The 25,153-nt window shown below is 46.7% G+C and overlaps 1 protein-coding gene and 1 long non-coding RNA gene across 4 annotated transcripts; both read left to right on the top strand.

Annotated features, from left to right (window-relative positions):
• Nucleotides 1-67: 67 nt before the first annotated feature.
• On the top strand, nucleotides 68-7,268 carry LOC135535394 (nuclear protein MDM1-like). The gene is made up of 4 exons (XM_064962069.1): nucleotides 68-1,984; nucleotides 3,627-3,763; nucleotides 4,600-4,696; nucleotides 7,239-7,268. Exons 1-4 carry the CDS (start codon nucleotides 1,652-1,654, stop codon nucleotides 7,266-7,268), a joined length of 597 nt encoding a protein of 198 aa, XP_064818141.1. The 5' UTR covers nucleotides 68-1,651.
• A 7,573-nt stretch (nucleotides 7,269-14,841) lies between these two features.
• LOC135535393 (uncharacterized) lies at nucleotides 14,842-20,887 on the top strand. Of its 3 annotated transcripts, none has more exons than XR_010454862.1 (3): nucleotides 14,842-14,946; nucleotides 20,090-20,158; nucleotides 20,769-20,887. It is a non-coding gene; the product is annotated as an uncharacterized LOC135535393 (long non-coding RNA). The 3 variants fall into 3 exon arrangements; XR_010454863.1 differs by lacking the exon at nucleotides 14,842-14,946 and adding an exon at nucleotides 15,426-15,490; XR_010454864.1 differs by lacking the exon at nucleotides 14,842-14,946 and adding an exon at nucleotides 15,544-15,561.
• The last annotated feature ends 4,266 nt before the right edge of the window (nucleotides 20,888-25,153 follow it).

Genomic DNA, 25,153 nt, shown 5'->3' with positions numbered 1-25,153 from the left:
CAGACAACCCCAAACCTCCATAACATCCACGTTAAAGCCCTGTTGTTCCACTCATATCCTCGTCTTGTCTGAACATATATACAACCCCAAACCTCCATAACATCCACGTTAAAGCCCTGATGTCCCACTCATATCCTCATCTTGTCTGAACATATATACAACCCCAAACCTCCATAACATCCACGTTAAAGCCCTGATGTCCCACTCATATCCTCGTCTTGTCTGAACGTATATACAACCCCAAACCTCCATAACATCCACGTTAAAGCCCTGATGTCCCACTCATATCCTCGTCTTGTCTGAACATATACAACCCCAAACCTCCATAACATCCACGTTAAAGCCCTGATGTCCCACTCATATCCTCGTCTTGTCTGAACATATATACAACCCCAAACCTCCATAACATCCACGTTAAAGCCCTGATGTCCCACTCATATCCTCGTCTTGTCTGAACATATATACAACCCCAAACCTCCATAACATCCACGTTAAAGCCCTGATGTCCCACTCATATCCTCATCTTGTCTGAACAGACAACCCCAAACCTCCATAACATCCACGTTAAAGCCCTGATAGTCACACATTTGACATGTGTAGGCATTTCCTGGTCATAGAGGGGCCCAATGCACAAGTATTAAGTATGATTCACTGCTTGTTGTTACACCCTGAACCCAGGGTTTGTCACCCCTTCTGCCCCATTACTAGTTAGTCTTGAAAACCCGACCGAGGGCAACACAGTGACTAGGGCCTGGTTTTAATGAGGGTCTGTTGAAAACCCGACCGAGGACAACACGGTGACTAGGACCTGGTTTTAATGAGGGTCTGTTGAAAACCCGACCGAGGGCAACACAGTAACTAGGACCTGGTTTTAATGAGGGTCTGTTGAAAACCCGACCGAGGGCAACACAGTGACTAGGGCCTGGTTTTAATGAGGGTCTGTTGAAAACCCGACCGAGGGCAACACGGTGACTAGGACCTGGTTTTAATGAGGGAGTCTGTTGAAAACCCGACCGAGGACAACACAGTGACTAGGACCTGGTTTTAATGAGGGTCTGTTGAAAACCCGACCGAGGGCAACACAGTGACTAGGACCTGGTTTTAATGAGGGAGTCTGTTGACCTAGAGGAACTACATCACTATCTACGTCGTGGGGACTCGCCTAACAAATCACGAGGCAGACATGCCCAGAACGCTGTGATTCAAAACCAAACGTTGCAGTGGTTTTAGTTGAGGTAGTTGATGTAAACTAGCTACTGGGGCGGCAGGCAGCCTAGTGGTTAGAGCATTGGGCCAGTAACCTGACAAGGTAAAAACAGTGGGTTAACAAGGCAGTTAACCTACCGTTCCCCGGGTGCCAAAGATGTGGATGTTGATTAAGGCAGCCTCCCCCCCGCACCTCTCTGATTCAGAGGGGTTAAATGAGGAAGACGCATTTCAGTTGAAGGCATTCAGTTGTACAACCTGAGTATGTATCCACTTGCGAACTATAACCTCCGGAATCTCCATCTTGCTAGCTACTATTTAGTATTTTATTCGAGAGGATAAAGTCGTGACGTAGGAAGTGATGTAATTCCTCTATACCAAAAGAGTCCATCATTAAAACCAGACGTCAGTCAGTGTGTTGCCCAGGGTCTGGTTTTCAAAACGAATGACTAGTTTGAGAGGTAGGCTATCTCCCCAAGCTGTGGAGCAGAGATGCTGTTTTGTCAAACAGCCAGTAGATGGCAGCAGAGTATTTGAGTTTGAATCAACTATGACAGTTACAGTATATTTCCTGCATGGTTTTCTTCAGATGCTGTACACCAGCCACCGTTCCATCCCTCCTTTCAAGTCTAACCCGGTGGTGGTGGTGGAGAGCGAGTACAGCAGGAACTTTAAAGCCTCTCCACCTCCCAGAGGACCACGGCTACGCAGCCATGTAGACGGGGACCAGGTGCCTCTGTTCCAGAGAGAGAACGTTTCACCCGAGAAAGCATCAAAGGTACTTCCGAGTTCCAGTCAGTCCACACGCCACACTACAACTCAATCTTTGATCTGTTAATCGATTTATTCAACCTCTTGTGTGACAGACTTTACTGAACGTGTCGTAGCTGGCCAGAGACCAGCACTCAAACATGATCTGATTCTGGGTGCCAAGATTAGGCCACAATATAATACTCCCAGCGTTGGCAATATCTTCAACGGTACCTTTTGTATTTCAATAAGGAAGCAGATAGCCCTACTTACTTATAACACGTATTTGTCACTGATTTCTGGGAAGATCAGGAGAAATTAGGACATCGACTAGCAAGGTTTTCTCTGTTTATTGACATTTCAAAACCCCCTTGAGGAATACAATGAACACCTAGAACGTCCAATATGAAAGAGGAATACAATGAACACCTAGAACGTCCAATATGAAAGGGAATACAATGAACACCTAGAACGTCCAATATGAAAGAGGAATAAAATGAACACCTAGAACGTCCAATATGAAAGAGGAATACAATGAACACCGAGAACGTCCAATATGAAAGGGGAATACAATGAACACCTAGAACGTCCAATATGAAAGGGGAATACAATGAACACCTAGAACGTCCAATATGAAAGAGGAATACAATGAACACCTAGAACGTCCAATATGAAAGAGGAATACAATGAACACCTAGAACGTCCAATATGAAAGAGGAATACAATACACACCTAGAACGTCCAATATGAAAGGGGAATACAATGAACACCTAGAACGTCCAATATGAAAGAGGAATACAATGAACACCTAGAACGTCCAATATGAAAGAGGAATACAATGAACACCTAGAACGTCCAATATGAAAGAGGAATACAATGAACACCTAGAATGTCCAATATGAAAGAGGAATACAATGAACACCTAGAACGTCCAATATGAAAGAGAAATACAATGAACACCTAGAACGTCCAATATGAAAGGGGAATACAATGAACACCTAGAACGTCCAATATGAAAGAGGAATACAATGAACACCTAGAACGTCCAATATGAAAGAGGAATACAATAAACACCTAGAACGTCCAATATGAAAGGGGAATACAATGAACACCTAGAATGTCCAATATGAAAGAGGAATACAATGAACACCTAGAACGTCCCATATGGAAGTAAATAAAGCAGTTATTTAGAGAATGTTCTCCACATGCCACGCTGGATACACCCACTGGAGTGTACAGGAGGTTTGGTGGTATTTGGTGGTATTTCCATACTGGTTCCACTGGTTTTACACCCAGGTTCCTCTGACTGACTGACTGGATTGCATCCCAAATGGCACCCTATTCCCTATTAATTTTTTTTTTAAATTTTGCCTTTATTTAACCAGGCAAGTCAGTTAAGAACAAATTCTTATTTTCAATGACGGCCTGGGAACTGTGGGTTAACTGCCTGTTCAGGGGCAGAACGACAGATTTGTACCTTGTCAGCTCGGGGATTTGAGCTTGCAACTTGCAACTTACTAGTCCAACGCTCTAACCACTAGGCTACCCTGCCGCCCCCTATATAGGGCTCTGGTCAAAAGTAGTGCACTATGTAGGGAATAGGGTGCCATTTGGACCGACGTGACATTTAGGAATGGCTCTGTTCTGTTCTGCTGCGATGATGACATCAGAGCAAGCGGAAGAAGAAGAGGGAAGAAAGAGAGTCCAGCATCGTAGAGGAGAACATTCCACTTCCACAGCCTCGGGAGCAGCTGGCGGACCAGGAAGTGAAGTCACAGAGCTCCCAGAAGGCACATCTCCCCCACAGGTGAGATCAGCCAGTTAGTTGTGATGACAGGGTATGTTGTAGGGTGAAGTTACCACGACACGCTGATCCTGGGTTCATTTAGCATTCTTCCCACTAACCGTTAAGGGTAGGATTAGGGGGAGCTGATCCTAGACCTGTCCCTTTGGGAAACTTCACCTGGAGTCAGAGGTCAGGGGTCAGGGGTGGGGAAGCGGAAGTAGGAGGGGAAAGAGAGAGGCAACCTGTCAGTAATAGGAACTCTCTCATGTATTGTATACTGTCTCTTTCCATCTTCACTTCCTGCTATGTGTCATGCAGTATTTTGGTAATAATTACCGGTAACACTGCTCTCTCTCTCTCTCTCTCTCTCTCTCTCTCTCTCTCTCTGCACTCTCTCTCTCTGCACTCTCTCTCTCTCTCTCTCTCTCTCTCTGCACTCTCTCTCTCTGCACTCTCTCTCTCTCTCTCTCTCTCTCTGCACTCTCTCTCTGCATCTCTCTCTCTCTCTCTCTCTCTCTCTGCACTCTCTCTCTCTGCACACTCTCTCTCTGCACATTCTCACTCACTCTCTCTGTACACTCTCTCTCTGCACACTCTTTCTGCACTCACTCACTCACTCACTCACTCACTCACTCACTCACTCACACTCTCTCTGCACACTCTCTCTGCTCTCTCTCACTCACACACACGGAACTTCTCCAATGGACAGCAGCAGACTTTGGTTATTCACATGCGGCCTATTCAACTAATACATTTTAGTTTCTAAATCATAATGCCAAGTGCAATGCTAAACGATCACTGAATATACATTATCTGACTTGGCCTGTCTCTGTGTATTTCTGTCTCTCTCTCTCCAGAAAGGTGAAATCAGAGTATAATGCCAACTTCCGCTCTCCGCTGAACTACATATATAAGGACGGCGCCTGGGTCAAGGCTTCCACACTAGGAGAGGAGGTCAGTGTAGTTATTACAGTGTCTACCACAGTAGGAGAGGAGGTCAGTGTAGTTATTACAGTGTCTACCACACTAGGAGAGGAGGTCAGTGTAGTTATTACAGTGTCTACCACACTAGGAGAGGAGGTCAGTGTAGTTATTACAGTGTCTACCACAGTAGGAGAGGAGGTCAGTGTAGTTATTACAGTGTCTACCACACTAGGAGAGGAGGTCAGTGTAGTTATTACAGTGTCTACCACACTAGGAGAGGAGGTCAGTGTAGTTATTACAGTGTCTACCACAGTAGGAGAGGAGGTCAGTGTAGTTATTACCCTGTCTACCACACTAGGAGAGGAGGTCAGTGTAGTTATTACCCTGTCTACCACACTAGGAGAGGAGGTCAGTGTAGTTATTACCCTGTCTACCACACTAGGAGAGGAGGTCAGTGTAGTTATTACAGTGTCTACCACAGTAGGAGAGGAGGTCAGTGTAGTTATTACAGTGTCTACCACACTAGGAGAGGAGGTCAGTGTAGTTATTACAGTGTCTACCACAGTAGGAGAGGAGGTCAGTGTAGTTATTACAGTGTCTACCACACTAGGAGAGGAGGTCAGTGTAGTTATTACAGTGTCTACCACACTAGGAGAGGAGGTCAGTGTAGTTATTACAGTGTCTACCACAGTAGGAGAGGAGGTCAGTGTAGTTATTACAGTGTCTACCACACTAGGAGAGGAGGTCAGTGTAGTTATTACAGTGTCTACCACACTAGGAGAGGAGGTCAGTGTAGTTATTACAGTGTCTACCACAGTAGGAGAGGAGGTCAGTGTAGTTATTACCCTGTCTACCACACTAGGAGAGGAGGTCAGTGTAGTTATTACCCTGTCTACCACACTAGGAGAGGAGGTCAGTGTAGTTATTACCCTGTCTACCACACTAGGAGAGGAGGTCAGTGTAGTTATTACAGTGTCTACCACAGTAGGAGAGGAGGTCAGTGTAGTTATTACAGTGTCTACCACACTAGGAGAGGAGGTCAGTGTAGTTATTACAGTGTCTACCACAGTAGGAGAGGAGGTCAGTGTAGTTATTACCCTGTCTACCACACTAGGAGAGGAGGTCAGTGTAGTTATTACCCTGTCTACCACACTAGGAGAGGAGGCCAGTGTAGTTATTACAGTGTCTACCACAGTAGGAGAGGAGGTCAGTGTAGTTATTACAGTGTCTACCACACTAGGAGAGGAGGTCAGTGTAGTTATTACAGTGTCTACCACTAGGAGAGGAGGTCAGTGTAGTTATTACCCTGTCTACCACACTAGGAGAGGTCAGTGTAGTTATTACAGTGTCTACCACAGTAGGAGAGGAGGTCAGTGTAGTTATTACAGTGTCTACCACACTAGGAGAGGAGGTCAGTGTAGTTATTACAGTGTCTACCACAGTAGGAGAGGAGGTCAGTGTAGTTATTACCCTGTCTACCACACTAGGAGAGGGAGGTCCCTACCACACTAGGAAGGAGGTCAGTGTAATTATTACAGTGTCTACCACTAGGAGAGGTCAGTGTAGTTATTACGGTGTCTACCACACTAGGAGAGGGTCAGTGTAGTTATTGCAGTGTCCACCACTAGGAGGAGAGGAGGTCAGTGTGGTTATTGCAGAGAGGAGAGGTGTCTACCACTAGGAGAGGAGGTCGGTGTAGTTACTGCAGGGTCTACCACACTAGGAGGGAGGTCAGTGGTTATTGCAGTGTCTGCCACAGTAGGAGAGGGAGGGTCAGTGTAGTTATACAGTGTCTACCACTAGTAGTGGTTATTACGGTGTCTGCCACTAGGAGAGGGAGGTCGGTGTAGTTGTGCAGTGTCTGCCACAGTAGGAGAGGAGGTCAGTGGTTACTACAGTGTCTACCACAGTAGAGGTCAGTGTAGATTGTGTATTAAATAATGACCTACAGGCTCTAAGAAATAAATGTCATTGATATGGAGTCTCTTAAACCCATTCTCTCTTCCCATCCTCCATTACAAGGGGGCGTGACAGTCAACATAGTCGAGTTTGGTAGCACGAGGTAACGCGGTCTAGCCTCCTGCTGTTTACTGTACCTACCTTCTCTTTTGGCTATTGGCAATGACTCCCCTTCCTTCTCTCTCACGGTTACATCAAACTGAGTGATGATACATGAGTGAACAGATCACCTGTGTATCCACCTTAGAAACAATACAATGGGCAAAAGAGTTTCCATTGTTGAGTTTCAGAGAGGCCTCATACCTGAGATCTAGGCCTGAGATTGTTGAGTTTCAGAGAGGCCTCATACCTGAGATCTAGGCCTGAGATTGTTGAGTTTCAGAGAGGCCTCATACCTGAGATCTAGGCCTGAGATTGTTGAGTTTCAGAAAGACCTCATACCAGAGATCTAGGCCTGAGATTGTTGAGTTTCAGAAAGGCCTCCATACCAGAGATCTAGGCCTGAGATTGTTGAGTTTCAGAAAGACCTCATACCTGAGATCTAGGCCTGAGATTGTTGAGTTTCAGAGAGGCCTCATACCTGAGATCTCGGCCTGAGATTGTTGAGTTTCAGAGAGGCCTCATACCTGAGATCTCGGCCTGAGATTGTTGAGTTTCAGAGAGGCCTCATACCTGAGATCTCGGCCTGAGATTGTTGAGTTTCAGAGATACCTCATACCTGAGATCTCGGCCTGAGATTGTTGAGTTTCAGAGAGACCTCATACCTGAGATCTAGGCCTGAGATTGTTGAGTTTCAGAAAGGCCTCATACCTGAGATCTAGGCCTGAGATTGTTGAGTTTCAGAGAGGCCTCATACCTGAGATCTAGGCCTGAGATTGTTGAGTTTCAGAGAGGCCTCATACCTGAGATCTAGGCCTGAGATTGTTGAGTTTCAGAGAGGCCTCATACCTGAGATCTCGGCCTGAGATTGTTGAGTTTCAGAGAGGCCTCATACCTGAGATCTAGGCCTGAGATTGTTGAGTTTCAGAGAGGCCTCATACCTGAGATCTAGGCCTGAGATTGTTGAGTTTCAGAAAGACCTCATACCAGAGATCTAGGCCTGAGATTGTTGAGTTTCAGAAAGGCCTCATACCAGAGATCTAGGCCTGAGATTGTTGAGTTTCAGAAAGACCTCATACCAGAGATCTAGGCCTGAGATTGTTGAGTTTCAGAAAGGCCTCATACCAGAGATCTAGGCCTGAGATTGTTGAGTTTCAGAGAGGCCTCATACCAGAGATCTAGGCCTGAGATTGTTGAGTTTCAGAGAGGCCTCATACCAGAGATCTAGGCCTGAGATTGTTGAGTTTCAGAGAGGCCTCATACCTGAGATCTAGGCCTGAGATTGTTGAGTTTCAGAGAGGCCTCATACCTGAGATCTCGGCCTGAGATTGTTGAGTTTCAGAGAGGCCTCATACCTGAGATCTCGGCCTGAGATTGTTGAGTTTCAGAGAGGCCTCATACCTGAGATCTCGGCCTGAGATTGTTGAGTTTCAGAGATACCTCATACCTGAGATCTCGGCCTGAGATTGTTGAGTTTCAGAGAGACCTCATACCTGAGATCTAGGCCTGAGATTGTTGAGTTTCAGAAAGGCCTCATACCTGAGATCTAGGCCTGAGATTGTTGAGTTTCAGAGAGGCCTCATACCTGAGATCTAGGCCTGAGATTGTTGAGTTTCAGAGAGGCCTCATACCTGAGATCTAGGCCTGAGATTGTTGAGTTTCAGAGAGGCCTCATACCTGAGATCTCGGCCTGAGATTGTTGAGTTTCAGAGAGGCCTCATACCTGAGATCTAGGCCTGAGATTGTTGAGTTTCAGAGAGGCCTCATACCTGAGATCTAGGCCTGAGATTGTTGAGTTTCAGAGAGGCCTCATACCTGAGATCTAGGCCTGAGATTGTTGAGTTTCAGAGAGGCCTCATACCTGAGATCTAGGCCTGAGATTGTTGAGTTTCAGAGAGGCCTCATACCTGAGATCTAGGCCTGAGATTGTTGAGTTTGCTGTAAAGATGAATTGTGAGTGTGCGTGCGTGTGTGTGTGCGTGCTTGTATGAGAACACGGTGTGTGTGTGTGTGTGTGTGTGTGTGTTTCAGGCAATGTCAGCATAAATACAATGAGTCAGCAGGAGGTTGGTTAGACAGCGTTCTTCCTTCCATTCAACCTGAATATGCTGAGTGGTTAACCGTACCTTGTGTTGTACGATACGTAGAAGCCTGGCCCATAAACTTCATGGAAATGTACTAAATATAGTCTAGACGTGGAAGAACTTTCAGAGACTGATTGCCGTTTTGTCTTCTAAGTAAAGTAGTTTAATACACACCAATATAATGAAGGAATTCTTAGGCCCATTAGTTGGACCAAGTCTGATTGATCTGATGTTCCTCAGGATCGGGCTCAAAGTCATTTCAAGTGGGCTCTAGTTTAATTTGAGGAAATCAATGAGGACAGAAAGAGATGTTTTATTGTTCAGCTGAATGAGGATTTTCTGTTGAATTTCAGTGCCAACCTCCCTCTAATTGATTCTGTTGAAAAGTAGTTCACATCAACCCTTCTCTAAGTCCTGCTAGCTATCCAATATATCAGTCTATCAGTCTACCAGTCTACCAGTCTATTCCCTATAATTGCACTACTGGAGGCCTATGGGTCCTGGTCAAAAGTAGTGCACTATATAAGGACAGAGGAGGAAGACTGTGTCCAGATGCCAGTCTAGGTCCAGATGCCAGTCTAGGTCCAGATGCCAGCCTAGGTCCAGATGCCAGCCTAGGTCCAGATGCCAGCCTAGGTCCAGATGCCAGCCTAGGTCCAGATGCCAGCCTAGGTCCAGATGCCAGCCTAGGTCCAGATGCCAGCCTAGCTCCAGATGCCACCCTAGCTCCAGATGCCAGCCTAGGTCCAGATGCCAGTCTAGGTCCAGATGCCAGCTCAGTGTGTTGTGTCGTGTCCTGGCTTTGCTTGTGTGCATGAAAGTCAGTCATCTGTTGCATCATTGTGTATGTCTTAAAGCTATTGATAACACTTTCTGTGTTGAGATCTCTCTACCACACACCTGTGATCAGTATCAGAGGAAAGTGTTGACTCACAGAGCTCTGATTTTTGTGATCAGTATCAGAGGAAAGTGTTGATTCACAGAGCTCTGATTTTTGTGATCGGTATCAGAGGAGAGTGTTAACTCACAGAGCTCTGATTTTTGTGATCAGATCCTGCAAGCCCCCCCTTACCATGTGCTGTTACTGTGCTGCCTCAGATCCTACAGCCCCCCCTTACCACATGCTGTTAATGTGCTGCCTCAGATACTGCAAGGCCCCCCCTTACCACATGCTGTTAATGTGCTGCCCCAGACACTGCAAGGCCCCCCCTTACCACATGCTGTTAATGTGCTGCCTCAGATACTGCAAGCCCCCCTACCACATGCTGTTAATGTGCTGCCTCAGACACTGCAAGCCCCCCCTTACCACATGCTGTTAATGTGCTGCCTCAGACACTGCAAGCCCCCCCTTACCACATGCTGTTAATGTGCTGCCTCAGACACTGCAAGCCCCCCCTTACCACATGCTGTTAATGTGCTGCCTCAGACACTGCAAGCCCCCCCTTACCACATGCTGTTAATGTGTTGCCTCAGATACTGCAAGCCCCCCTCCCCCGTTACCACATGCTGTAATGTGCTGCCTCAGATACTGCAAGGCCCCCCCTTACCATCTGCTGTTAATGTGCTGCCTCAGATACTGCAAGGCCCCCCCCTTACCACATGCTGTTAATGTGCTGCCTCCAGATCTCGCCGTCTCCATTTCTGTTGGCAAAGCCAAACATGTTTTGGTATGATGATTCAATAAGTTAGTTGGCGAGAGAGTAGAAACAGACTGACACCAGGCCGGACCACTAGGTTCCACCTGTATAACGTAAAGAATCTGTGTGGTGACTGAGCCCTGGCCCACCTGTCTGGCTGGAGCAGCCTGCTACTTTTAATGATCAAATTAATGCTATCAACCAACCAATCAACCATCCTCCCAGGTGCGGAAGGCTTCGTAGAGGCGGAGGCCTACAGACAGGCGTGAGGGGGACCCATTTCTCCCGCCTCCACCTCAACCAGATCCTGTCGGACCCAGAACCAGCTGTGGGAAGGCCCCACCCCTTCCTCCTCTAACCTCAGCTCTGGGACAGGTTCGAGGACGGGGAGGAGACAGGAGTCCTACCCCCAGGCTCTGGAGCTACGCTAGGTGAGGAGACCGACCACAGAGCTGGCTATAGCATGACATTAGCATGTCTTTAGTGTGGGCTGGATGTGTAGTATGTCTGGCTCAGGATTTCAGCCTTAAAATCGGGCTTCTGTAAGTATAGAATGAAATTGAAATCAAGACTAGCCAAATGATTAGACTAAGAAGCAGAGCCACATATTTCTGGGTAGAAGCCACAGAGCTAGATGGGGGGTTGACCCCAGCTATATGGGTAAGGGAAACTGATGCTGAGAGTCCTTTACTGGGGTCTTCATACATCCTGACCTATCAAGGTCATGTTCTGTGTGTCCCGCCCTCCTCCCCCTCCTTCCTCCTCTCCCTGTGTCTGTAGGGTTGACAGTAGCTCCAGCTCTGTAGCCGGACCCCCTCCCCTCACCCCCGTGTCCAGTAGAAGGAGCTCCCCGGGGCTGGGGACACAGCAGGCCCCCTGGTCACCTTAACCCTGGAGCCTCTAACCTGCCTGTTCAGAGGAACTAGCCTGGGAGGAGGAGACAGGGGCTGGGGGTGGAACAGGGAAGGAGAGAGAGGAAGAAGAGGACAAGGAGAAAGGATGAGAGAAAAGGATGAGAGAAAGGATGAGTATGTGGTTGTTTCATTCCCTCTCCATTTCCTGTTGATTTCTGCTTTTTCACTGAGTGGCTTTGAGTTCTCTGTGCCTCCACTCTGTTTATATCCATATAGAGACGGTCAGTTGTGTTACCTCCACTCTGTTTATATCCATATTGGAGACGGTCAGTTCTGTTACCTCCACTCTGTTTATATCCATATAGGAGACGGTCAGTTGTGTTACCTCCACTCTGTTTATATCCATATTGGAGACGGTGTCAGTTCTGTGCCTCCACTCTGTTTATATCCATATAGGAGACGGTGAGTTCTGTTACCTCCCACTCTGTTTATATCCATATTGGAGACGGTCAGTTTCTGTTACCTCCACTCTGTTTATATCCATATTGGAGACGATCAGTTCTGTTACCTCCCTCTGTTTATATCCATATTGGAGACGGTGAGTTCTGTTACCTCCACTCTGTTTATATCCATATTGGAGGCCCGGTCCAGTTCTGTTACCTCCACTCTGTTTATATCCATATTGGAGACGGTCAGTTCTGTTACCTCCACTCTGTTTATATCCACATTGGAGACGGTCAGTTCTGTTACCTCCCTCTGTTTATATCCATATTGGAGACGGTCAGTTCTGTTACCTCCACTCTGTTTATATCCATATTGGAGAGCGGTCAGTTCTGTTACCTCCACTCTGTTTATATCCATATTGGAGACGGTCAGTTCTGTTACCTCCATATAGGAGGCTCTGTTTATATCCATATTGGAGACGGTCAGTTCTGTTACCTCCACTCTGTTTGTATCCATATTGGAGACGGTCAGTTCTGTTACCTCCACTCTGTTTGTATCCATATTGGAGACGGTCAGTTCTGTTACCTCCACTCTGTTTATATCCATATAGGAGACGGTCAGTTCTGTTACCTCCACTCTGTTTATATCCATATTGGAGACGGTCAGTTCTGTTACCTCCACTCTGTTTATATCCATGTTGGAGACGATCATCATTTTGTTACTTACTTCGAAGAGCTACTATTTTTTGAGACACAGTTGTGTTGCCTCACTGCATGTTGATTCAACATCTGTCTGTCTGTCTGTCTGTCTGTCTGTCTGTCTGTCTGTCTGTCTGTCTGTCTGTCTGTCTGTCTGTCTGTCTGTCTGTCTGTCTGTCTGTCTGTCTGTCTGTCTCTTTCTTGTTTGTTTTTTTCCAGACTGAGGTGGGACCATCGTTCGTGCGTCTGTAGCAGGCTCCCACAGGTCCAGAGGGTGGCAGGATGCCCACACCACACTGCAAAGGATCGCTACTGTTCAGAGAACTCACCACGACCTGTGACTCAGCCACTGGTAACATAGCAGATATATTGTTGACATATTGTTTTTATTTTTGTGACAAACTTTTTATTCAAATGTTTGTTTTTGAGAAAAGGTTACTTTTTGTACCAATCAAATAAATTATCCAGGGACAGTGTGTGATCCAGCCCTGTCTGGGTTTGTCTCCAGGGACAATGTGTGGTCCGGTCAATCTGGGTTTGTCTCCAGGGACAATATGTGGTCCAGTCTGGGTTTGTCTCCAGGGACAATGTGTGAGTCCTGTCCAGTCTGGGTTTGTCTCCAGGGACAATGTGTGGTCCCACCCAGTCTGGGTTTGTCTCCAGGGACAGTGTGTGTGGTCCGACCCAGTCTGGGTTTGTCTCCAGGGACAGTGTGTGGTCCGACCCAGTCTGGTTTTGTCTCCAGGGACAGTGTGTGGTCCGACCCAGTCTGGGTTTGTCTCCAGGGACAGTGTGTGGTCCGACCCAGTCTGGGTTTGTCTCCAGGGACAATGTGTGGTCCTGTCCAGTCTGGGTTTGTCTCCAGGGACAATGTGTGGTCCTGTCCCAGTCTGGGTTTGTCTCCAGCGACAGTGTGTGGTCCGACCCAGTCTGGGTTTGTCTCCAGGGACAATATGTGGTCCTGACCCAGTCTGGGTTTGTCTCCAGGGACAGTGTGTGGTCCGACCCAGTCTGGGTTTGTCTCCAGGGACAATGTGGTCCGACCCAGTCTGGGTTTGTCTCCAGGGACAATGTGTGGTCCTGTCCAGTGTGGGTTTGTCTCCAGGGACAATGTGTGGTCCGACCCAGTCTGGGTTTGTCTCCAGGGACAGTGTGTGGTCCGACCCAGTCTGGGTTTGTCTCCAGGGACAATATGTGGTCCTGTCCAGTGTGGGTTTGTCTCCAGGGACAATGTGTGGTCCGACCCAGTCTGGGTTTGTCTCCAGCGACAGTGTGTGGTCCGGGACCCAGTCTGGGTTTGTCTCCATGGACAATATGTGGTCCGACCCAGTCTGGGTTTGTCTCCAGGGACAGTGTGTGGTCCTGTCCAGTGTGGGTTTGTCTCCAGGGACAGTGTGTGGTCCGACCCAGTCTGGGTTTGTCTCCAGGGACAATATGTGGTCCGACCCAGTCTGGGTTTGTCTCCAGGGACAATGTGTGGTCCGGCCCAGTATGTTGTCTCTGTCCGACCCAGTCTGGGTTTGTCTCCAGGGACAGTGTGTGGTCCGATCCAGTCTGGGTTTGTCTCCAGGGACAATGTGTGGTCCGACCCAGTCTGGGTTTGTCTCCAGGGACAGTGTGTGGTCCGACCCTGTCTGGGTTGTCTCCAGGGGGACAATATGTGGTCCGACCCAGTCTGGGTTTGTCTCCAGGGACAATGTGTGGTCCGATCCAGTCTGGGTTTGTCTCCAGGGACAATATGTGGTCCGACCCAGTCTGGGTTTGTCTCCAGGGACAGTGTGTGGTCCGACCCAGTCTGGGTTTGTCTCCAGGACAATATGTGGTCCGACCCAGTCTGGGTTTGTCTCCAGGAACAGTGTGTGGTCCGACCCAGTCTGGGTTTGTCTCCATGAGCAGTTTCACCATGACCATAAACTAGGTGATAGTGGAAACAAGCCCACTAACTACTGTGTTGAGGCAGTTTCACCGTAAACTAGGTGATAGTGGAAACAAACCAACAAACTACTGTGTTGAGGCAGTTTCACCATGACCATAAACTAGGTGATAGTGGAAACAAACGTCAGACTCATCATCTTCCCACCTTAGCTTGCATCCAGCCTACACTTTTTCAAAAAACTCTTTTATCTTCACAGTTCAGTTATGGGTCACGTCAATATAATACACTAAACTCACTGTTTTCAACATTTTACACGAAAATTGAATCATTTTAGCAGACACTCTTATCCAAAGCATCTTATAGAAAGCACCATTCAGTTTAGTAGATAGACAACCACATATCACAGTCAAGATCAAAGCATGGCTCATTACTTCTGTTCTGTGTTGAATTGAAAAAAACAAACAAAACTTTATTGATCCACAGAGGTAAACGTGATCACCTTGTCTAATGTCTTGTCAGGAGGTGCTATCCTGGTGTCTCCTCCTAAGACGGAGGCGAACGGCTGGGCGAAGAGAAGTGAACCTCCGTTGGGTAAAACCCGTTCCCCATTTAAACACCTCTCCAGACAGGTAACATTCTACACCACTGGATATTGGGATAGTTGGGTAGAGCTTCTCCTTGGTGAGAAGATACATCTTGTAGTATTTATAGGCTTCTCCTTGGTGAGAAGATACATCTTGTAGTATTTATAGGCTTCTCCTTGGTGAGAAGTAACCGGAAGGTTGCAAGTTCAAACCCCCGAGCTGACAAGGTACAAATCTGTCGTTCTGCCCCTGAACAGGCAGTTAACCCACTGTTCCCAGGCCGTCATTGAAAATAAGAATGTGTTCTTAACTGACTTGCCTAGTAAAATAAAGGTAAAATTAATAAATAAAATCTGATGTTGTGTCTCGATCAGAATGAGGAGCGGAACCAGCCCCAGTCCTCTCCTGCAGCTGGGGTGACTACTGTGGACCCCCTCCCCCTGAGAGAGGACCCCTGGCTGGGGAGACCTCTCCGGAGGACCCCCCTGATCCCCCACTGGAGGCCTCGCGCAAACAACCCAACGCGCCGTCCCGGCACCTGTTAACCGCATCCAGGGGACGCTCAGAGACCCAGAGTTCCAACATAACGGTAACTGTCCTGAGGACCTCCCTGGTGGTACCTCCCTGGGACGCTCAGAGAACCAGAGTTCCAACATAACGGTAACTGTCCTGAGGACCTCCTGGTGGTACTGTCTGTCATAACGGTAACTGTCCTGAGGACCTCCCTGGTGGTACTGTCTGTCATAACGGTAACTGTCCTGAGGACCTCCCTGGTGGTACTGTCTGTCATAACGGTAACTGTCCTGAGGACCTCCCTGGTGGTGCTGTCTGTCTAACGGTAACTGTCCTGAGGACCTCCCTGGTGGTACTGTCTGTCATAACGGTAACTGTCCTGAGGACCTCCTGGTGGTACTGTCTGTCATAACGGTAACTGTCCTGAGGACCTCCCTGGTGGTGCTGTCTGTCATAACGGTAACTGTCCTGAGGACCTCCCTGGTGGTGCTATCTGTCATAACGGTAACTGTCCCGAGGACCTCCCTGGTGGTACTGTCTGTCATAACGGTAACTGTCCTGAGGACTCCCCTGGTACAGTGGTGTGGTGCTGTAGTAGTGTGGTGCTGTAGTAGTGTGGTGCTGTGGTAGAGTGGTGCTGTGGTAGAGTGGTGCTGTGGTAGAGTGGTGCTGTGGTAGTGTGGTGCTGCGGTAGTGTGGTGCTGCGGTAGTGTGGTGCTGCGGTAGTGTGGTGCTGCGGTAGTGTGGTGCTGCGGTAGTGTGGTGCTGTGGTAGTGGTGCTGTAGTAGTGTGGGTAGTGTGGTGCTGTAGTAGTGTGGTGCTGTAGTAGTGTGGTACTGTAGTAGTGTGGTAGTGTGGTGCTGTAGTAGTGTGGTAGTGTGGTACTGTAGTAGTGTGGTAGTGTGGTGCTGTAGTAGTGTGGTACTGTAGTAGTGTGGTAGTGTGGTGCTGTCTGTCTACGAACAGCGTCAGCAGTTGAACCCGAACATCTACATTTCCTTGGTTTGTGACTGATCAAACCACTTTTACATTACTGGCATATGGGATGCTGTATCTGTGCTGTATCTGTGCCTTTTCGTTCAACCTGTGTGACGTTGTCCCATCACATCATCACCCAAATAGTTCTGGGCCAATAAAAACACTGCATTGCCTCATCAAAGACAGTTCTGAGACTTAAACGCTCATATAAAGGTGACAATGAGCGTCATTTACCGTTGATGGGAGGTGTGTATGTGTCAGGTTTCCGTCACCCCTACAGTATATAGGTCAGTCTGTTTGACTGAGTCCCTGTGGGGGGGGTCTCTCTCTCTCTACTGCTGAGACATCTTGACAGTTTGTGGCTTTTCTCAGCATATTCTTCTGTTGCATAACAAAACCTGGTCCCAGATCTGTTGTAGTCCGCTCCTCATTCCTTCCCGCCAGCCCAGATATTGTCTAGTGTTGTAGTTCCTAGCTGCTTCTTTCTCCTCAGGACAAAAGATACAGAAGTCGATGCCAGGGTATCACAATTGGGGAATTCCCTTTCTCTCTCCCAGAGTCCTTCACCTCTTTCTCTTCCTCACGTCTCCCTCCATTCCTGACTCCACTTCAGAACCCCCCTCCCCACCCCCATTCAGTTTATTTTCAGAATAATAGGCCTACACCTGGGGTAGAAACACCTGGGGTAGAAACACCTGGGGTGGAAACACCTGGGGTAGAAACACCTGGGGTAGAAACACCTGGGATAAGAAACACCTGGGGTGGAAACACCTGGGGTAGAAACACCTGGGGTAGAAACACCTGGGATAAGAAACACCTGGGGTGGAAACACCTGGGGTGGAAACACCTGGGGTAGAAACACCTGGGATAAGAAACACCTGGGGTAGAAACACCTGGGGTAGAAACACCTGGGGTAAGAAACACCTGGGGTAAGAAACACCTGGGGTAGAAACACCTGGGGGTAGAAACACCTGGGGTAAGAAACACCTGGGGTAGAAACACCTGGGGTGGAAACACCTGGGGTAGAAACACCTGGGGTAGAAACACCTGGGGTGGAAACACCAGAAACACCTGGGGTAGAAACACCTGGGATAAGAAACACCTGGGATAAGAAACACCTGGGATAAGAAACACCTGGGATAAGAAACACCTGGGGTAGAAACACCTGGGGTAGAAACACCTGGGGTAAGAAACACCTGGGATAAGAAACACCTGGGTGGAAACACCTGGGGTAGAAACACCTGGGGTGGAAACACCTGGGGTAGAAACACCTGGGTGGAAACACCAGAAACACCTGGGGTAGAAACACCTGGGATAAGAAACACCTGGGATAAGAAACACCTGGGGTAGAAACACCTGGGGTAGAAACACCTGGGATAAGAAACACCTGGGGTAGAAACACCTGGGATAAGAAACACCTGGGGTAGAAACACCTGGGGTAGAAACACCTGGGATAAGAAACACCTGGGGTAGAAACACCTAGGGTAGAAACACCTGGGATAAGAAACACCTGGGGTAGAAACACCTGGGGTGGAAACACCTGGGGTAGAAACACCTGGGATAAGAAACACCTGGGATAAGAAACACCTGGGGTAGAAACACCTGGGTAGAAACACCTGGGATAAGAAACACCTGGGGTAGAAACACCTGGGGTAGAAACACCTGGGATAAGAAACACCTGGGGTAGAAACACCTGGGGTAGAAACACCTGGGATAAGAAACACCTGGGGTAGAAACACCTGGGGTAGAAACACCTGGGGTAGAAACACCTGGGATAAGAAGCACCAGAGGTAGAAACACCTGGGGTAGAAACACCTGGGATAAGAAACACCTGGGGTAGAAACACCTGGGGTAGAAACACCTGGGATAAGAAACACCTGGGGTAGAAACACCTGGGGTAGAAACACCTGGGGTAGAAACACCTGGGGTAGAAACACCTGGGATAAGAAACACCTGGGGTAGAAACACCTGGGGTAGAAACACCTGGGGTAGAAACACCTGGGGTAGAAACACCTGGGATAAGAAACACCTGGGGTAAGAAACACCTGGGGTAGAAACACCTGGGGTAAGAAACACCTGGGGTAGAAACACCTGGGGTAGAAACACCTGGGGTAGAAACACCTGGGATAAGAAACACCTGGGGTAGAAACACCTGGGGTAAGAAACACCTGGGATAAGAAACACCTGGGGTAAGAAACACCTGGGGTAAGAAACACCTGGGGTAAGAAACACCTGGGCGGAAACACCTGGGGTAGAAACACCTGGGTGGAAACACCTGGGGTAGAAACACCTGGGGTGGAAACACCAGAAACACCTGGGGTAGAAACACCTGGGATAAGAAACACCTGGGGTAGAAACACCTGGGGTAGAAACACCTGGGATAAGAAACACCTGGGGTAGAAACACCTGGGGTAGAAACACCTGGGATAAGAAGCACCTGGGATAAGAAACACCTGGGGTAGAAACACCTGGGTAAGAAACACCTGGGGTAAGAAACACCTGGGGTAAGAAACACCTGGGATAAGAAGCACCTGGGGTAGAAACACCTGGGATAAGAAACACCTGGGTAGAAACACCTGGGGTAGAAACACCTGGGATAAGAAACACCTGGGATAAGAAACACCTGGGGTAGAAACACCTGGGGTAGAAACACCTGGGGTAGAAACACCTGGGGTGGAAACACCAGAAACACCTGGGGTAGAAACACCTGGGATAAGAAACACCTGGGGTAGAAACACCTGGATAAGAAACACCTGGGGTAGAAACACCTGGGGTAGAAACACCTGGGATAAGAAGCACCTGGGATAAGAAACACCTGGGGTAGAAACACCTGGGGTAGAAACACCTGGGTAAGAAACACCTGGGGTAAGAAACACCTGGGGTAAGAAACACCTGGGGTAGAAACACCTGGGATAAGAAGCACCTGGGGTAGAAACACCTGGGATAAGAAACACCTGGGGTAGAAACACCTGGGGTAGAAACACCGGGATAAGAAACACCTGGGATAAGAAACACCTGGGTAGAAACACCTGGGGTAGAAACACCTGGGGTAGAAACACCTGGATAAGAAACACCTGGGATAAGAAACACCTGGGGTAGAAGCACCTGGGATAAGAAACACCTGGGATAAGAAGCACCGGAGGTAGAAACACCTGGGGTAGAAACACCTGGGGGTAGAAACACCTGGGGTAGAAACACCTGAGGTAGAAACACCTGGGGTAGAAACACCTGGGATAAGAAACACCTGGGATAAGAAACACCTGGGGTAGAAGCACCTGGGATAAGAAACACCTGGGATAAGAAGCACCGGAGGTAGAAACACCTGGGGTAGAAACACCTGGGGTAGAAACACTCTGGGTAGAAAACACTGGAGGTAGAAACACCTGGGATAAGAAACACCTGGGGTAGAAACACCTGGGGTAGAACACCGGAGGTAGAAACACCTGGGGTAGAAACACACTGGGGTAGAAACACCTGGGATAAGAAGCACCGGAGGTAGAAACACCTGGGATAAGAAACATCTGGGGTAGAAACTACTATGGAGTTGATTGGAAGACAACAGGCTATAACTGCAGAAGTATTGTGCATCGTGTGTAATAACATGGAACGCTAAAAATGTACTGTTATCTAGACATTCACATGTAATCCATAAACAACAACAACTAAATGAACAGGCGTCCATTGTCTTCTACTCTAGGTAATTTAGGCCTGAGGACGTCTGAGCTGCTGCTGTGTCCTGGTGGTGGCTGTGGAACTGATGATGAAGGTAATGTAGTAGGAACAAGCTTCCTCACATTAGTCTGATAATGAAGGTAATGTAGCAATAACAAGCTTCCTCACATTAGTCTGATAATGAAGGTAATGTAGTAGGAACAAGCTTCCTCACATTAGTCTGATAATGAAGGTTAAAGGCAGGTTTAGGGGTCATTTCAGTGTTAAAGGCAGGCTTAGGGGGTCATTTCAGGCTTAGGGGTCATTTCAGTGTTAAAGGCAGGTTTAGGGGTCATTTCAGTGTTAAAAGGCAGGTTTAGGGGTCATTTCAGTGTTAAAGGCAGGCTTAGGGTCATTTCAGTGTTAAAGTCAGGCTTAGGGGTCATTTCAGTGTTAAAGGCAGGCTTAGGGGTCATTTCAGTGTTAAAGTCAGGCTTAGGGGTCATTTCAGTGTTAAAGTCAGACTTAGGGGTAATTTCAGTGTTAAAGTCTTGATAAAGGGAAGTGACACCCCTCTTACATGAAATAAAAATGAGACATTTGCTTCAATATTTCCATGACATAAAACATAAAGGATAGCTGAGGTTCTAAATCTTTGGGAGTCAGCCGATCACTCTCTCCCGACCTGGCTAACCTCTGACCCCTGACCCTTGGTGACCCTCCAGATGACAGGATGTCCCAGATCTCATCCAGGTCAGCAGCGTCCTGCTCTATGGCCTCCCAGGTCCTGGACCGAGCCCAGAGGAGGAAGGACCACTTTTGGGGGAAGAGATAACAGGAAACACTGAGGTCCAGGGTACAAGTCCCTGTTTGGGCGCCAATCCCTATTTAGTGCACTTCTTTAAGAGGAGGAAGGATGACTTCTGGGGGAAGAGATAACACCATTGACACACTATGTGCTAAACAGCGCCCTATTCCCTATGTAGTTCCCTACCTTTTGTCTCTGAGGGAAGATATGACAACACTGACACACAGCACAGTCTGAACCTACTATGTCCCCAAATGGCACCACATCTACCCGACCATATAGTACCTGTTCTAACAGTTTTGTAACTATTCCCCAGGTTGTTGCTGTAAATGAGAATGTGTTCTCAGTCAACCTACCTGGTAAAATAAAAAATATAAATAGTGCACAGCTCTAGGGGATAGGATGTCATGGCAGCATACTACACTGATCCACACTGCCCCCCCAATAGTACCCTATTCTGTATGTAATTGCACTACATAGGCCAGACCCTTGGGAGGAATATATTGGGGACAGACTGTGATGTCAACAGTGACAGAAGCTTCACAGCCTATAGCCCAACCACTGGAGATAGGTAGACAATCAATTGTTATGGGTTTATATGACCAGTGTCCAGACTACTAGACTGAATCTGGGTTTATATGACCAGAGTGTCAGACTACTAGATTGAATCTGGGTGTATATAACCAGAGTGTCAGACTACTAGACTGAATCTGGGTTTATGTAACCAGAGTGTCAGACTACTAGACTGAATCTGGGTTTATGTGTCCAGACTACTGGACTGAATCTGGGTTTATATAACCAAGAGTGTCAGACTACTAGACTGAATCTGGGTTTATATAACCAGAGTGTCCGTGACTACTAGACTGAATCTGGGTTTATATGACCAGTGTCCAGACTACTAGACTGAATCTGGGTGTATATAACCAGAGTGTCCAGATTACTAGACTGAATCTGGGTTTATATAAATAACCAGTGTCCAGACTACTAGACTGAATCTGGGTTTATATAAATGTCAGACTACTAGACTGAATCTGGGTTTATGTGTCCAGACTACTGGACTGAATCTGGGTTTATATAACCAGAGTGTCCAGACTACTAGACTGAATCTGGGTTTATGTGTCCAGACTACTAGACTGAATCTGGGTTTATATAACCAGAGTGTCCAGACTACTAGACTGAATCTGGGTGTATATAACCAGAGTGTCCAGACTACTAGACTGAATCTGGGTTTATGTGTCCAGACTACTGGACTGAATCTGGGTTTATATAACCAGAGTGTCCAGACTACTAGACTGAATCTGGTTTATATAACCAGAGTGTCCAGACTACTAGACTGAATCTGGGTGTATATAACCAGAGTGTCCAGACTACTAGACTGAATCTGGGTTTTATGTGTCCAGACTACTAGACTGAATCTGGGTTTATATGACCAGAGTGTCCAGACTACTAGACTGGAATCTGGGTTTATATAACCAGAGTGTCCAGATTACTAGACTGAATCTGGGTGTATATGACCAGAGTGTCAGACTACTAGACTGAATCTGGGTGTATATAAATAACCAGACCAGACTACTAGACTGAATCTGGGTGTATATAACCAGAGTGTCCAGACTACTAGACTGAACCTAGGTTTATATAACCAGAGTGTCCAGACTACTAGACTGAATCTGGGTGTATATGACCAGACTACCAGACTGAATCTGGGTGTATATGACCAGACTACAGACTGAATCTGGGTGTATATAACCAGACTACTAGACTGAATCTGGGTTTATATAACCAATCTGGGTGAAGTGACCAGACTACTAGACTGAATCTGGGTTTATATGACCAGTGTCCAGACTACTAGACTGAATCTGGTGTATATAACCAGACTACTAGACTGAATCTGGGTTTATATGACCAGTGTCCAGACTACTAGACTGAATCTGGGTGTATATAACCAGACTACTAGACTGAATCTGGGTGTATATAACCAGACACTAGACTGAATCTGGGTTTATATAACCAGACTACTAGACTGAATCTGGGTTTATATAACCAGACTACTAGACTGAATCTGGGTTTATATAACCAGACTACTAGACTGAATCTGGGTTTATATAACCAGACTACTGAACTGAATCTGGGTGTATATGACCAGAGTGTCCAGACTACTAGACTGAATCTGGGGGACCTGGGTGTATATAACCAGAGTGTCTGGGGGGACCCTCCTATTTGTATGAATTTAGTTCAGATGTTTTGTAATAATGTATTGAATGAAGTGTAAATAACTAGGTTTGTATTTATTTTAAATTATTTTGTTTCATTATATGGAGAACCACTTTTTTATTGTTATCTTTTTACTGTATTGTTGATTTATCTGTATTGTTCTGCATATATTTCTTGATACACTATCCTTGTTGGAAAGTGAATTAGTGCACTACTACTGCTACTACGAATCAACATTGATGCAATTGAAACATGTTGTATAGATTTGTATAAGAGATATACACTGTGTGTTTTGGATACAACAACTGTTGAGAGGAAATATGAAATAAATGTTGGAACAATCGGTATGCATTCAGCTGTCTCATTGACTTCCTGTACATAGAATAGCCTTTTGTAGCAATTCACTGCAATATTGTTGTTCTGTAGGTGATGGACGTGTTTCATTTAATCAACATGTGATTGACTGCTTCCCAAAATAGCACCTAGTCCTTTAACAAAGCCTTCAGAAGATATTGGGCGGCAGGGTAGCCTAGCGGTTAGAGTGTTGGTACTAGTAACCGGAAGGTTGCAAGTTCAAATCCCCAGCTGACAAGGTACAAATCTGTCGTTCTGCCCCCTGAACAAGCAGTTAACCCACTGTTATCTGTAAGGTCCCTCATCTCTGTACCCCACACATACAATTATCTGTAAGGTCCCTCATCTCTGTTCCCCACACATACAATTATCTGTAAGGTCCCTCATCTCTGTACCCCACACATACAATTATCTGTAAGGTCCCTCATCTCTATACCCCACATGCAATTAGTAATATAACCAGGTAACAGTCGTCAGGTAATATAACCAGGTAACAGTCATCAGGTAATATAACCAGGTAACAGTCGTCATATATAACCAGGTCAGGTAATATAACCAGGTAACAGTCGTCAGGTAATATAACCAGGTAACAGTCGTCAGGTAATATAACCAGGTAACAGTCGTCAGGTAATATAACCAGGTAACAGTCATCAGTAATATAGCCAGGTAACAGTCGTCAGGTAATATAGCCAGGTAACAGTCATCAGGTAATATAGCCAGGTAACAGTCATCAGGTAACAGTCATCAGGTAATATAACCAGGTAACAGTCGCCAGGTAATATAACCAGGTAACAGTCGTCAGGTAATATAACCAGGTAACAGTCGTCAGGTAATATAACCAGGTAACAGTCATCAGGTAATATAACCAGGTAACAGTCGTCAGGTAATATAACCAGGTAACAGTCGTCAGGTAATATAACCAGGTAACAGTCGTCAGGTAATATAACCAGGTAAAGAAGCCGTCAGGTAATATAACAGGTAATCAGGTAATATAACCAGGTAACAGTCATCAGGTAATATAACCAGGTAACAGTCATCAGGTAATATAGCCAGGTAACAGTCATCAGGTAATATAGCCAGGTAACAGTCATCAGGTAATATAACCAGGCAACAGCCATCAGGTAATATAACCAGGTAACAGTCATCAGGTAATATAACCAGGTAACAGTCATCAGGTAATATAACCAGGTAACAGTCATCAGGTAATATAACCAGGTAACAGTCATCAGGTAATATAACCAGGTAACAGTCATAATATAGCCAGGTAACAGTCATAACAGGTAACAGTCATCAGGTAATATAACCAGGTAACAGTCATCAGGTAATATAACCAGGTAACAGTCATCAGGTAATATAACCAGGTAACAGTCATCAGGTAATATAACCAGGTAACAGTCATCAGGTAATATAACCAGGTAACAGTCATCAGGTAATATAACCAGGTAACAGTCATCAGGTAATATAACCAGGTAACAGTGGGTAAGGTAATATAACCAGGTGTAGTCATCCAGGTAATATAACCAGGTAACAGTCATCAGGTAATATAACCAGGTAACAGTCCATCAGGTAATATAACCAGGTAACAGTCGTCAGGTAATATAACCAGGTAACAGTCATCAGGTAATATAACCAGGTAACAGTCGTCAGGTAATATAACCAGGTAACAGTCATCAGGTAATATAACCAGGTAACAGTCATCAGGTAATATAACCAGGTAACAGTCATCAGGTAATATAA

The sequence above is a fragment of the Oncorhynchus masou genome, unplaced genomic scaffold (genome assembly GCF_036934945.1).
Source record: "Oncorhynchus masou masou isolate Uvic2021 unplaced genomic scaffold, UVic_Omas_1.1 unplaced_scaffold_4872, whole genome shotgun sequence".
NCBI lineage: Eukaryota > Metazoa > Chordata > Actinopteri > Salmoniformes > Salmonidae > Oncorhynchus > Oncorhynchus masou.
The sequence above is the reverse complement of the archived record's forward strand: the minus strand, read 5'-3'. Positions and strand labels throughout refer to the sequence as shown.